Raw genomic sequence first — 12,452 nt, 5'->3', positions numbered from 1 at the left:
GGTCCGAGCGTCGAGTCGGTGGGTCTCTGATCCAGAAATAGCCGTGCAGTTTGGTGTGTAGGCACCTCAACTTCAAAACTCCATTTATATCAATTATCAGACATTCACGATGAGGCCTGACGTTGTTTACGATACAACGCGCATAACCGAGATGCTCTGTTCTATGCTTGTCTCAGTGTCATTCAGGCTATTTTGAAAGAATGATACACTTATCGTCATCGCCCGGGCAAAGCCGGATCTAGCGAGGCTTGGAGTGTCGTTGTTTATCATCACCACTTTTCCCACATGACCTCTCATTACCGACTCACCGCGTATGCTATCTCCGGTCTATCCACACCTCCCTGATACAGCCGCACCTTTTTGTTCTTTCTGTCTTCTCATCCTCCGGCTCGTTTCGTTCCATCCCGAGCCTTGTCCATCTCCACTATGTTCAAATATCCCGCGATGCCGCTGTCTCCGCGCATCCTCTCCGGCAACTATGGCACTTCCCTGCTGTAGGCCTTGGTAGCTATCACTAGTCTCCAGATGCGTCGTACGGGTAGCTTCCGCAAGTCAGGATGGCTGGCTATGTCTGCCCAACGTACATGCTCTTCAGTGGCAGCTGCGTTCACTCAGACCAATTGACTGCCCCATCGCATCACACATCCTTGCCTCTTCAGCTCTGATTATACAGTGCTGAATTTAGCTGATTCGTCTCTGGATGTTTATGTTTTGCAGGCGTTCGCAGGTGATTGTGCATGGGAACAGCCTTGTATTGGATTCTTTGAGTTTCGACCTTGCAGATCTCAACCAGTAAGCTTGAGCTTCATCTGTCTCGGGATCAGTTTCTAGACCTCTATAATCAAGGAACCTGTACCCGATTATTGATCAGAAAAGGAGAGCAACCTTCTCCAACTTTTGAGACTACTTTCTACTGCGCCACGACCGGGCGAGATGTCCTTGGTCAAGCCATCAGCCTTGGTTGTCTCAGGCGGGTGATCATCAACACCACCACCACAATCAAGACCCTCCTCAAAGAGTGGACAAATACTTGAGACCTTCAATGAGGGTGCGGAAATAACTAGTCAAAGAGTCTCCCAAGTTTGTCCTCATTATCCGAGACTTGCTCCAGTATTTCTGTCACTTATGATCGAGGTCCTAAGTTTTCTTACATGCTGTAGCATCCTCATCAAGGCGCCTTTCTTGATTCGCTCCTCCCGCATTTCCCCTACACCCATCTTTTGTCCTATCGATGCTTTTGGTTTCGCGAAACACCCCGAATGTTTGTCTCTCGTGGTTATCAACTGCCGAGAAGCACTGACGTTTTAGACCAGGGTCATGATATGGAAATTTGCCTCTTCTTTGATCTTCATACTCACAGCCTCTGTGTAGTTGGTCAAGTCCATCATATACGACAGGCTTGGACAAATGTATTGGCTGTTGCGTCTGAAAGGTTATTGACTCTCTGGTGGCTTGGCTGGCGTCCCCAGATTTGGCACCTTCAGCCTTTCACATCGCATAAGTGGCGTCCCTGTCGAATGTTCTAATGTACGCTGCTTGTTCCCGCCCCTCTCTCCGCAAAGCTGGGTTCACCTTGTCTGTCTGGCTTTTGTCTCTCCTTGAGTCACCACTAAACACCAACACCACGAGACGTCAACTTCTTACAGCCTTTCATTCATGATCCGAAATAAGCGCTCGGCAAGTGTTGCGCTAAGCAGAATGACACCCACTCAATGTACACCACCCGTCCCCGTGCACTCGCTTTCTCGATCGCCCAACCACTCCCATTCAGACCAGGAGATTCCTGGTCACTACACCCTCACATTCGATGAGATCGACTCTTCTTTGACATGGGCAACATAGTAGCATCTTGAGAAGCCTCATGATCCCTGCCCCACATCATCCGACTCAATCCCGGCGGCGTCATCAGTCTTGCTCCCCCACCATGATCACGACTCTTTGGTGTTTATCGCCCCCTTGGACGCGTTGCGTCTGTATCGCCAAGCCTGAATTGTTTTGAATCCTGATGAACTTGGCAACAGGAGTACACAGTCCGGTCAAAAGTCTCCGGCGTTGTGACATTTCCTCGCCTGCGTCAAGGGTCCTGTCTGTATTCCCTGCTGCAGAGACCCTGAGGACGATCGCTACGTCTAGTTTCTGCAAGGTATCACCATTTGCAACACAACTTCCTGTTCACGTTGATGGTTACAGCAGGGCCCGAAGGAACCGGATCGCTACAACCATGCTTCACTCTATCATCTAATGTTACTCGTGAAAACCATACCGGCCCTCAAGCATGATATGACACCATTCTTATGGAATCACGACAAAGCATTTTTCTGTCATCAACTCTGACGCTCTAGAGCGCCTGACGGGCTCTTCCAAGGTCTATGATAGCACCAGTCATGCGCTTCATGACTAGCACAGCGCCCAGAGCCTCGTTTGCTGACACTCTCATGACAAAACCCAATGGCATACCTTGCTCCTCTTCGGATGACCTTCTTGCCTGGCGCATGTCTTAAGCCCGGCCTCGTATCAGCACTGACGAATGGGACGGGCCGGTGAGGTGAGGTCAAAGACCCTCTGGCCGGACGCGTGACGAGCCGTGTTCTCTCCACTGCGGAGGAGACGTTGTGGCAAAGGTTGGAGAATGTTGGTGTTGCAGTGAGGGAACTTGTGGCTGGTGATGTTGATCAGTTTGGAGAAGGGTGTAAGTGTGTCAGCCATCCAGTGATGTTGTCGAACCGTCAAAACACGGAGGCGAGCAAGGTGGCAGGTTGTGGCGTTTCATTCTAACGTATTCGTCCAAGAACGAAGGCGGTCTTTTCTCCTTTTTTGGTCTACTATGCCCGTAGACTTGTCTACTCCGGCAATGTGAGACAAACAGACGCAGAAGCAGCATCAAGGTAGGTCTTGAGTAACACTCGGCTAGAAAGAGTGAGTTTTGGATAATGTTCTTGTCGAGTCAGGCATTGATGGATGTGCCAAGGTATTCGGAGGACTTTTGATACGGTTAAACCCACATCAATGATCACGAGAAGGTGTCGAGGAGAATGATATCGTACATGAGGGCATGATCTCGGTTGATGTCATCCTTGTAGTCTTGGGCTCGGAAAAAACGGATGTCAATGGGATATCCGTGAGTGCCATCAACAATTTGGATAGGGAGAGAAGACGGGCGAGAAGGGTCAGCTCTGTTGCTGGAGACTCTTGTCAGGCTTGGTCTGTCAATGTCGAAAGAGACAACCGAGGAGATATCACCATGGCACTCGAGGCGCAGGAAGATGGGTAAGCAGATCCGTGGGATGTAAAGCTGGCAAGCATTTCCTTGTCCTTGATCATCCATGATACTGCTTTCTGGGAGTGTTTTACACGGCCCGCCCGGCTTTTGTGTGTACAATATACCAATAGCCATCCTGCTCTACACCATTATCCGCGTATCCAGCCAGGTTGGGGAGGCCGGCCTACCTTACCTTCCTCATAGCCATGCTGTCAGTCCCATGATGTTCCACCGATCGAACCATCGTAGATAAAAGCAAAAAAGGAAAAGTAAACATTCTCCGGTACAGGGAATCGAACCCTGGGCTCCGCGGAACTGATCTCTCAAGTTATGAGAGCGCGAAATGTTAGCCACTACACCATACCGGATGGTGATCTTGTGATGGTGCGGCTCAGATTGAGACTCATCATTCCATGATTGACGTCGTAGCGGTAAGAAGCAAGGCATAATTGCAGTTCCCAGGCGGTGAAAAAAGTTGGGTAAAAGAAGAGGAACATGGAAATGGAGTGAAGAGTAATGTGGTTGTCTAATTGGCAGAAGCTGTTAACTGAGTGAACCAGTGACTGGTCTACTATGGACAGAGGGGAGTTACTAACACTTACTTTTTCATCATTTCGACCTTCACGTCAGAGATTGTAGCAAGTTTAGTTGCAATTCATGTTTTACGAGGGGTAGCAATAATATGTACAGCTGTATGCAACCCTGTCCAAGTGTCGTCAACATGTAGCCCGCAAGATGGGAGTTCTAGCTATTGTAACTCAAGACTTGTAAACGCAATCTCACACGTAGCCCCTCCCAGTAAGCAATTGGGTCAACTGCGAGGCTCCCAGCATGTCTCCCTCCACGTCAAAAAAGGACCGGTTGGCAAAAAGTATTTGCCAAGGTTGGGATTCGAACCCAAGCATCTTTCGATACCAGAATACTTCCTGCTGAACAGGATAAGATCCAACCAATCAGATCTTGAGTCTGGCGCCTTAGACCGCTCGGCCACCTTGGCTGTTTTCTCGTTGTTGTAGATGTGTTCCTTATCGTGAGTTATGCATGTGGTGAAAAAATCGTGTCGTGAGGAGTTGTCTGTGACTCGCTATCTTGAGGCGGGAACACACCACGTTCCCTGGCCCAATTCGCTGAGACGGCATATGGCAGAGTTAAACTACAATACTGTGGACTATCACTTCACAGAATTGTCCAATCTGCATTTGCTGTTACGCTGATACGCTGATAAGCTTCAGATCAGCGCAAGAATCTCTCTTTCCTAAAAGGGAAATCTTCGAAATGACTCATTCTGGCTCATCCTTTATCGAAACAAAGGACCTCGCATCTGCCCCACTTCCCGCTCACGTCCAGGGTCCTTACAGTGTTTCCATGCTCGTGATGCACTGGGCTTCTATCGCAACTTGTCAGTGATTCATTGTTACTCATCTCATGGAAGAGATGGTAATGGAATAGCAAGCCCTTATACATAGACTGATTTTGAGCTCTACGCCAGGGTCGTTCGGATGCTACGGAGGTTAACAACGTCAAATAAATATGTATAAATTGCTTGAGATGACTTGACATAACGAAGCAATTGATGTAAGTGGTGACACAAATGATGAAGATGAGTGCAAGCTGACACAAGATTCATCCGAGTTCTCTATATGTCAAGAGGCAATGAAGTCTATCAACAATCGCGACCTCGCCTGCTAACAGGGCATTATCATCTCATGACACATATCACATCACATCAATTATGGTTCAATGGTTGAACAAAAAAAAAAACATTATAATTAGAAATGCGCCTCGCTAACACGTAACATATCTAGAAGTCTTTCCAAAGCCCCGAATCCAAACAACGATGCTGAACTCTTGTGTTGTGTTTCCTTTCCTGCTCATCCCATTCTGTTTCCGATGTTTTTTCCTATCACTTCTTCCCTAGCATTTCTCTTAAGGCATCCACCTCAGCTTCCCTCCTCGCAAGTTGAAGCCTCATATCATCCCTCTCATTTGTCATAGCAGCCAATGCCTCCTCGAGCTCTGAGATGCGATCTAGTCGCTTTTGGCGGTACTTGCGAGCTGCGAGGGTGTTGCGTTGGCGTTTGAGGGTGACAGCTGACTCTTCGTCTTCCGGTGACGATTTGCGCTTCCGAGAGGAGCCTGATGAAGAAGAGGGGGATGGGTGGAGGGAGAAGGTAGATGTTCCTGGGATAGATGATGAAGGAGATTTGTTGGTGGTGGTAGGGTGGGGAGTGCTTGATGTTGAGGGTTGCTCGAGTGGTGAAGAGTTGACAGTGATGAGAGGCTGCTCCTGGGCGAGGAAGCCATCTCCCACATCGAGTTGAGTATTCGTATCCAGAGCGTTCATGTCAGAAATCATAATCTGATCAAACAATCCCTCTCCCATATTCTGACCAAAATCCCACGTCGCATCATTTCCCTGGTAAACGCCTTGGGAGTTGAAGTCGAAGTCGAGAAGGGGAAGATCCAAAAAAGGAGAAACGTCGCACAAGAGACCAAAATCAGAATCTGGCGCCGGGGCACTGATGAGACTACCATGACATGACGAGTTGTCTGGCGCACTTTGATCCTGATGCTGCTGTGACTGCCATTGATTCAAGTTAGAGGGGGCTTGGCCTCCCCTGTGAGTGCAGAGAGGCCGATTAGGCTAAAGAGGGAAGAAGGGAGGGGCGGACGGTGGGAGAGTCCGTTGGTGTTGATGAAGAAAGAGAAGTAGAGTGAGGACGAGGGATGGTGTTTTATATTGCTCGAGGTTGGCGTACAGTGTGCTTGGATTTTGGGGGCACTTGCGCTAAAGCATTCCTTGCAGCGGGCGCTTATGGCCATGGGCCCGTGGACCCGAACGGTGTGAGATGGGTTATCGGGATCGCCTTTCTCTTCTTGCCTCTACTCAACCGCTCGACTTCCTCCTCTAGACTAGCTACTCTAGAGCTTAGCGAAGCGATCTTTGACTCTTGCGCTGTGTAATTGGGCCTGACTCATTGGTCTTTGATGGCTGCAATTGAGGCATTCGAAGCGGGCCATGGCTCCAATTGAGGATTGAAGCAATTGAATCAATGCACTTTCGTTTGTATGGGACAACTCTTCGCAATGACAAGCGTATTTTCTTATACATGTTCAACTTAGTATGAGCAGAAATTCAATTGATCTTAACTAGGATTGAATTGATGGAGTGAGAATCCAAGGGTGAGGCATGTCCACGTTCGCTGCAGCGCGTCCCCGCTGAAGCCATATTGTGAAGCTGTCGGGATTTCCCATGGGCCCGAAAGCCCGACGCGAAGACCCAAAGTGAGCATTCAAAGAGAGTGGGAAAGCAAGTATTTCCAAATAAGCCGACAAAGACCTCACTAACCACCAATCCAATTATGTCGATTGTTCCTTCATCTATACAGTAATGGAGGTTGTCCTGGGGGAGAAATTGACATTGAATCCTATAACAACCAGACCACAATGTTACAGCTCTGCTGAATTAGGAGATCAAATACACAGCGCCATTGAGTAGAGTGAAACGAGGAATTATATATATGTGGTTTTCAAAACGAACACAACAGTCAGGGAATAAATAGCTCTTGTGCCAGAGTGAGTGCCTTACGCCGATCTCAATGATACAGGTCTCGGGTAAGCAGCTTCACCACGGTTCAGATCAAGAACAATCTGATCACTGATGTAGCATTTCTTGCTAACAGCCTTACAAACGAAGATGGAAATAATGTAAAGACCGATTGGCGCAAAGATAGTAGTTGAGGCAATTATACAAATTCTCCCATTGGTCTGCTGCCCTATCTCCGAACCTCAACACAGCCTGCGCCCTCCCCTTGTAGGGCTGTCCATTTAAAGGCTCGCCCTTATTATCCATAAGTGATAGGTCTAGGTTGCAACAGACCGCTTAAACGGCACTTGAGGACCATTTAACATGACATGTTTTTCACGTCCTTCGCGTCAATCCGACGCCCTTAGACGACCTTCCTATTTAAAGATCGCGGACTGAGTGATTCCCATAGCATCCATGTGAGGTATTTAAACAGTTGCGTATATTGTTGAATGAATCACAGCAAGCCGACAACAACATTTCGCACTGATCAACAAATAATCACTTACAATGTCTGACTTGCACTTTCGCGTTGCCACCGAAGGTGATGCTCCTCGCCTTCAAGAACTCATCGAAGCAGCGTTCCGCTTCACAGACGCTCACATCGACTGGGTCGGATCTCCCGAATTAGCTGAAACATTCAACATCGACATATCCGTCATTATCGACAGGATCACTTCAAATGATAGTAAATTCCTGGTCGCAAGTGACACCCCCAACGGCCCTATAATCGGGTGCGTCAATGTTATGAGAAAGGCCCCGGATTACGGCCGTTTGTGTCTACTTGCTGTCGACCCAACACTGCAGCGCGGAGGTCTGGGAAGAAAGCTTGTTGCATATGGAGAGGAGTATCTCACGAAGGATTTCGGTGTTGGCAAGATTGGGTTGAATGCGTTGCACACGAGAAAGGCACTTATTAGATGGTATGAGAAGTTGGGGTATGTTAGGACGGGGGAGATGACCAAGATTCCACTTGAGAGGCTTGAATCGGACACGCCTATTGTGTTGGCCGAGTTGGATAAGACTGCTGTTCCTTGAGCTGGGGTCTTATACAAAGTGACGACGCCAGAGGATGGACGTGCTGATGTGCGAGAGATTGGCAAAGGTGAGAGTTGCTATGAGATTGGGATAATCAGCAAGCTAACATAATGCGCAGTGAGCCAGCATTCAGATGCTTGCTTAGAGACAACGCCTTCTTGAGTATTTTCACCACATGGATGTGCAGATCACCCGTGTCAACGTTGAAATAAGACATCAGTGCAAGTCTTTTGAAGGAGGAGGGAGACGGAAAGAAGTGCGATTCTCAATGTTACATCCCGATTATTATTCTCATGTCTCCATACAATAACCATTCCCGTCAAATTGACGACAATATGATAGTGAACAAACGGATATAGATCAACATTCTGATCCATGGCCAGCGATAAATAAACTTCAAGGTAGCACAAGAAGCCGATCCGGACCCATTTTCTAGAACCCGAGGATTTCCTCCATCCCGACATTTCCCTTATCTGTCTTGCGCCTCATCACCACGCCCTTGAGCGATCTGAGCGTACTCAGCCTGCCATACCATGATAACCAACAGTCTTGGCAATACAGAATTTAACGTGACAAACATCTCTGCGTCGTCTTCACAGCGTACTGAGCCACGTCACAACGACCTTCCCAAAAACGCCGCCAAGAGGTCTGTGTTCCCAAGTTACGCAGTCAGTTTATCCTCATAACCAAACGAAAACCCCCAAGATCACCACGTTGAACGAGGCTCAAACACGATAGGGCTCAAACTAATCAATCGCCAAGACAAACTTTGCTCTTAAAGATAGAATGGAAACGCGCGGCTAGCGAGGCTGTGATATCGTCTTGGCAGCTGAGTCCGCCTTCAACCAATGTGAACCCACGGGTTTAAACCTTAGTAGACGAATCACAAACGATCAGTGTGCTTCTCAGAGAGGAAAGACCTCACGCGACAGCAGAAGCAAGCATAAATTGCGGGAGCTGGGGTAGTGGAGGGGGTATTGCGTGGCCTGGGGTGAAAAGCCACTGATCATCGTGCATCTGTTGATCTCTTTGCTTTCTCGAATTTCTTTGTTAACTGCCGACCCTGGTTGTACGTCACTTATGACGCAGGGCCAAAAGTTTAAGCTTATATTTGCACACCGGAGAAATATAAGCATAATTAGTCCAAATGCCTCTAGTACGGATCCAATATCCTGTAATTTGTATGCAAACTGCTACGAGGTCAATACAAGCTCGCCGAGAGCATTGGCACAATGAGTCCCCCAGACTTGGAGTCAAGCAAGAAATTTGGCAGTGGAGAAATAGCAGCCCAACGCTTTAACCATGACGCTCCGCCAAGACTGTAGAAGCGGAGACGAGAGTTATCGTGAAGCCAGTTACGAGCAAGCTTCTGAGTCGTGCAGACGATCAATTGGTGGGCAGATTTTATTGCTTGGCATATCCCCTCAGGCATTACGACTGCCGTGGCTTGGTGAAGCAGGCAAGGATCAATCGACATTAAGGTGAGGCTTTCGGCTGGCCAAGGGGATCGTCGGCAAGTGACATGCAATGAGAGTTGCCAAGAAAGTATGAATGTATTGTGAAACTGAGTTGACAGATGAGAATGTATAAATGCCTAGTTTGTCCTTCAATTCGTTCTCTCACCATCAACAGCTTCATCCACATCTTCACACTTCAAACTCAACAACACCAACAGAGCTTCTTCTCATACAATCATTCAAAATGTATACTTCAACCATCGCTCTCGCTCTCGCTCCCCTTCTCTACCTCGCCCGCGCAGACATCAGTCTCGATCGGGACGACATCCCACGAGAATGCGACACCATCTGTGATCCCATTGTTCAACTCACCAGGACATGCGACACTGATCTCCGCGGTGATCGTGACCGTGAAGAAGACCGTCTTGAGGCCCAGTGCGTCTGCACCAACGACTCTTTCAACGTTAGCCGTGTCGCTGCTCTCTGCGCCGGTTGCATTCACCAGAATGCTCAAAACAACCGTGATGACGATGACGACGATGATGATATCCGTGATGACACGGAGGGTAAGTTTTCTTGAATGATTGTGGAAATGTGTGAGTTGTGCTAATTATTGTAGAAATTGATGATCTTATGTACACTTGTGGTTTCTCATCTACCACCTATGTCGCATCCGCCGCCTCAGCTGCCGTCTCTGGCGTCTCGGTCGACGCGACTCGACCTACAGATGCTTCTCAGTTGACCACCACCATTGCTGGCGGTACACGAACCCAGAACTCCAACGAGCCTTCTGCTACTGGTGGCAGCGGTGGTAATGGAGGCAGTGGAAGTAACGACAACAACAATGATGCCTCTGCTACCAACGATGCTTCTAACCCCGACGAGACCAACGCTGCTGCTGCCATGGCACCTTATGGAGTCGTCGGCGCTGTTGTTGGCGCTGCTATGCTCCTGGCTTAGATATAATGGGACATCACCCTGTGAGAGGGTTACTGAAATGATAAAGGATTGTCGCCTTTTATGTGATACGCCTTATTTTCTTATTTAGAGGGATGCGCTTAATGAGATATGTCGCTATTTATCGTATGACACCGTCTACCGATGTGAATCTACATGCCAGATAAAGTAAACTCACATGCGACTCTTATCTCACCTCATCGGCGAACTGTATCTCTCGTCTAATTGGAGGTGTCTCATCGCCAGCATGAACAGGCAACTCGGAACGCATTCTTTGAGCACCAGTAATGACAATTGGACCAGTAGCCGGACGAGCGTCTTTCTTATCTGGTCCAAGGAAATACCTTCCAATGAAGGGGATATTTCGTCGACGTCCACCTGTTGGAGCATCGCTCAGACTTTCGCTGACAACACGGCTCAATGTCCTGGGTGCGTGGAAGCCCAGTTTTCCGACTGGGATGCTCAAGCCATGAACGACCTATATTCTGTTAGCATAAATAACAATTGATGGATGAGGGGGCCACTTACGATACTGCAAACTGTTAGGAACCACACAATGATGCGTGTTTGGTCTCCAAGGTTCTTAACATCGCTCCTCGGCCGCCCATCCTCATCACTAAGATGCTCCTCAATGAACTCCAGACTGATGAACAGATAGAACACTGCCGAAACACCAATTGGTCCAAAGAAGCCAACAAAAACCGCCTGCTTGACCTCCTCGATCTGATGAATCCACTTGTGCATGCCAAACACCCACGGAAGTCGCCTCAGCACAAGGACACAAATCCCCAGGATGACAAGATGCCATAGAGGAATAACAGAGTTGTCGTGGAAGTCTTTCCAGGGGATGTAGGCTCCATACCAGAGAAATATGGTAACGTTGAGCAGCATGTCAATTGTAGGTTGCAGAGAGTCGTCTTTGGTTTCGAGACGGAACCAATCGTCCCATGTGAATGTGTTGCCAGCGATGAAGCAGGCTAGGACATCGTCTGTACCGACCATACCGCATGTCCCTAGGACGAAGAGTGCTAGGGCGATGGCGAAGACGAGAAAGCTTTCGCGATCAACGTAGTTATGCTTCTCAGCGAAGTGAAGCAGCTCTTTGCCAACCCATCCCACCACAGCGCCGTAGATTACACTGAGAAAGATGGTGTAACCCCAGGTCATACCGAACCACAAGCCCATAGCATCGGCCGCTCCACCGGATGTAGCTGCAGCACCTGTAAACTTGATGAGATAGAGGGCCAAGAACAGAAACGGATAGCCCAGTCCATCATTGGCACCAGACTCAGCAGTGATGAGATACTGAAGATCCTGCGGAATATTATGATCCGCAAACTTTCCCTTAACAATAACAGCACTCAAAACCGGATCCGTGGGTGTAACACAAGCCCCAATAGCAAGGGCATGTAAAAACGGCGGCTGTCCTGCAAGTGCCCATACAAGTAGACTCGTAGCAAGCCACATACAGGTCATACCAGGCCCAAGCAATAAGCTAAGTGACTTCCATTCTCTCACAAGATATTTACTCGGCAACTGCACGCCTGCAAGGACAAGCTGCACACCGAGAACAAGACGGCTGAAGTTGAGGGTTATAGCATTGAGGTCAAAATCGCACGACTCTGGAAACTCAGCGCACTCAGCGTAGTCCCTTGGACGAATAAAGTCTGCGCCATGAGGACCGAATGCAACGCCTGCCAAGAGAGAGATAACTGTAAAAGGAAATGCGCTTTAGAAATGCCAAGAGATATTTATGCAAGGGTCTGGTAAACGTACGGGCTTCGGAGAGATAGTAGTTCTCTTTGAGGAGGTAGGATACGAGGCCGAAGATTGATATGAAGCCGCCGAGAAAAGCGACGACTATGTTGAAGTTTGTGGTTTGGAGAGGGATTGACCATAGATTTCCAGACATTTTGGGCGTCTTTAGGAAGTGAAGGTGAAAAATCTTGGCAGGGAATCTGAGGCAGAGGGACGATGTCATGGGTGGATTAGTGCGTAATACTAAGGCTACACCAATTAAATGTCGAGAGCCTTGTACCGACCGATATGAGATGAAAATCGGAATAAATTGTATCGGATTAATTCACTATAGTCGTCGAAACACCGATGATCTTGCACATGCCAATAGTTGGATCATGTCTGAGATTTTGTGTAT

The 12,452-nt window shown here is 48.3% G+C and overlaps 6 protein-coding genes and 2 non-coding genes across 9 annotated transcripts; 2 read left to right on the top strand and 6 right to left on the bottom strand.

The window, feature by feature from the left end:
- Positions 1-2,338: 2,338 nt before the first annotated feature.
- FOXG_18733 (uncharacterized protein) lies at positions 2,339-2,706 on the bottom strand (the record flags this gene model as incomplete). Its single annotated transcript, XM_018398868.1, has 2 exons — positions 2,339-2,424; positions 2,526-2,706. 2 exons carry the CDS (start codon positions 2,704-2,706, stop codon positions 2,339-2,341), a joined length of 267 nt encoding a protein of 88 aa, XP_018238583.1.
- Positions 2,707-3,010: 304 nt separating this feature from the next.
- Positions 3,011-3,482, bottom strand: FOXG_18732 (uncharacterized protein; the record flags this gene model as incomplete). Its single annotated transcript, XM_018398867.1, has 1 exon — positions 3,011-3,482. The coding sequence occupies exon 1, from the start codon at positions 3,392-3,394 to the stop codon at positions 3,011-3,013; it is 384 nt and encodes a 127-aa protein (XP_018238582.1). The 5' UTR covers positions 3,395-3,482.
- A 55-nt stretch (positions 3,483-3,537) lies between these two features.
- On the bottom strand, positions 3,538-3,627 carry FOXG_18731. Its single transcript has one exon. It is a non-coding gene; the product is annotated as a tRNA-Glu (tRNA).
- A 508-nt stretch (positions 3,628-4,135) lies between these two features.
- FOXG_18730 lies at positions 4,136-4,256 on the bottom strand. The gene has a single exon. It is a non-coding gene; the product is annotated as a tRNA-Leu (tRNA).
- Positions 4,257-4,980: 724 nt separating this feature from the next.
- Positions 4,981-6,020, bottom strand: FOXG_04081 (uncharacterized protein). Its single transcript, XM_018381965.1, has one exon. It carries the CDS (start codon positions 5,640-5,642, stop codon positions 5,163-5,165), a length of 480 nt encoding a protein of 159 aa, XP_018238581.1. The 5' UTR covers positions 5,643-6,020; the 3' UTR covers positions 4,981-5,162.
- Positions 6,021-7,112: 1,092 nt separating this feature from the next.
- On the top strand, positions 7,113-8,319 carry FOXG_04080 (uncharacterized protein). The gene is made up of 2 exons (XM_018381964.1): positions 7,113-7,950; positions 8,002-8,319. The coding sequence occupies exon 1, from the start codon at positions 7,356-7,358 to the stop codon at positions 7,881-7,883; it is 528 nt and encodes a 175-aa protein (XP_018238580.1). The 5' UTR covers positions 7,113-7,355; the 3' UTR covers positions 7,884-7,950; positions 8,002-8,319.
- A 973-nt stretch (positions 8,320-9,292) lies between these two features.
- Positions 9,293-11,566, top strand: FOXG_04079 (uncharacterized protein). The gene is made up of 2 exons (XM_018381963.1): positions 9,293-9,906; positions 9,960-11,566. The coding sequence occupies exons 1-2, from the start codon at positions 9,474-9,476 to the stop codon at positions 10,298-10,300; spliced, it is 774 nt and encodes a 257-aa protein (XP_018238579.1). The 5' UTR covers positions 9,293-9,473; the 3' UTR covers positions 10,301-11,566.
- FOXG_04078 (uncharacterized protein) lies at positions 9,916-12,271 on the bottom strand. 2 transcript variants are annotated; one of them, XM_018381961.1, is made up of 3 exons: positions 12,074-12,271; positions 10,826-12,009; positions 9,916-10,775 (listed from the first exon to the last, which is right to left on the bottom strand). In XM_018381961.1, exons 1-3 carry the CDS (start codon positions 12,207-12,209, stop codon positions 10,485-10,487), a joined length of 1,611 nt encoding a protein of 536 aa, XP_018238577.1. In that variant the 5' UTR covers positions 12,210-12,271; the 3' UTR covers positions 9,916-10,484. The 2 variants fall into 2 exon arrangements, with proteins under 2 accessions (XP_018238577.1, XP_018238578.1); XM_018381962.1 differs by lacking the exon at positions 12,074-12,271 and having other exon boundaries at positions 10,826-12,068.
- Between the last annotated feature and the right edge of the window lie 181 nt (positions 12,272-12,452).

Source organism: Fusarium oxysporum, chromosome 4 (genome assembly GCF_000149955.1).
Source record: "Fusarium oxysporum f. sp. lycopersici 4287 chromosome 4, whole genome shotgun sequence".
Classification (NCBI taxonomy): domain Eukaryota; kingdom Fungi; phylum Ascomycota; class Sordariomycetes; order Hypocreales; family Nectriaceae; genus Fusarium; species Fusarium oxysporum.
Note: the sequence above shows the minus strand (reverse complement) of the source record. Positions and strands in the feature narration are given on the sequence as shown.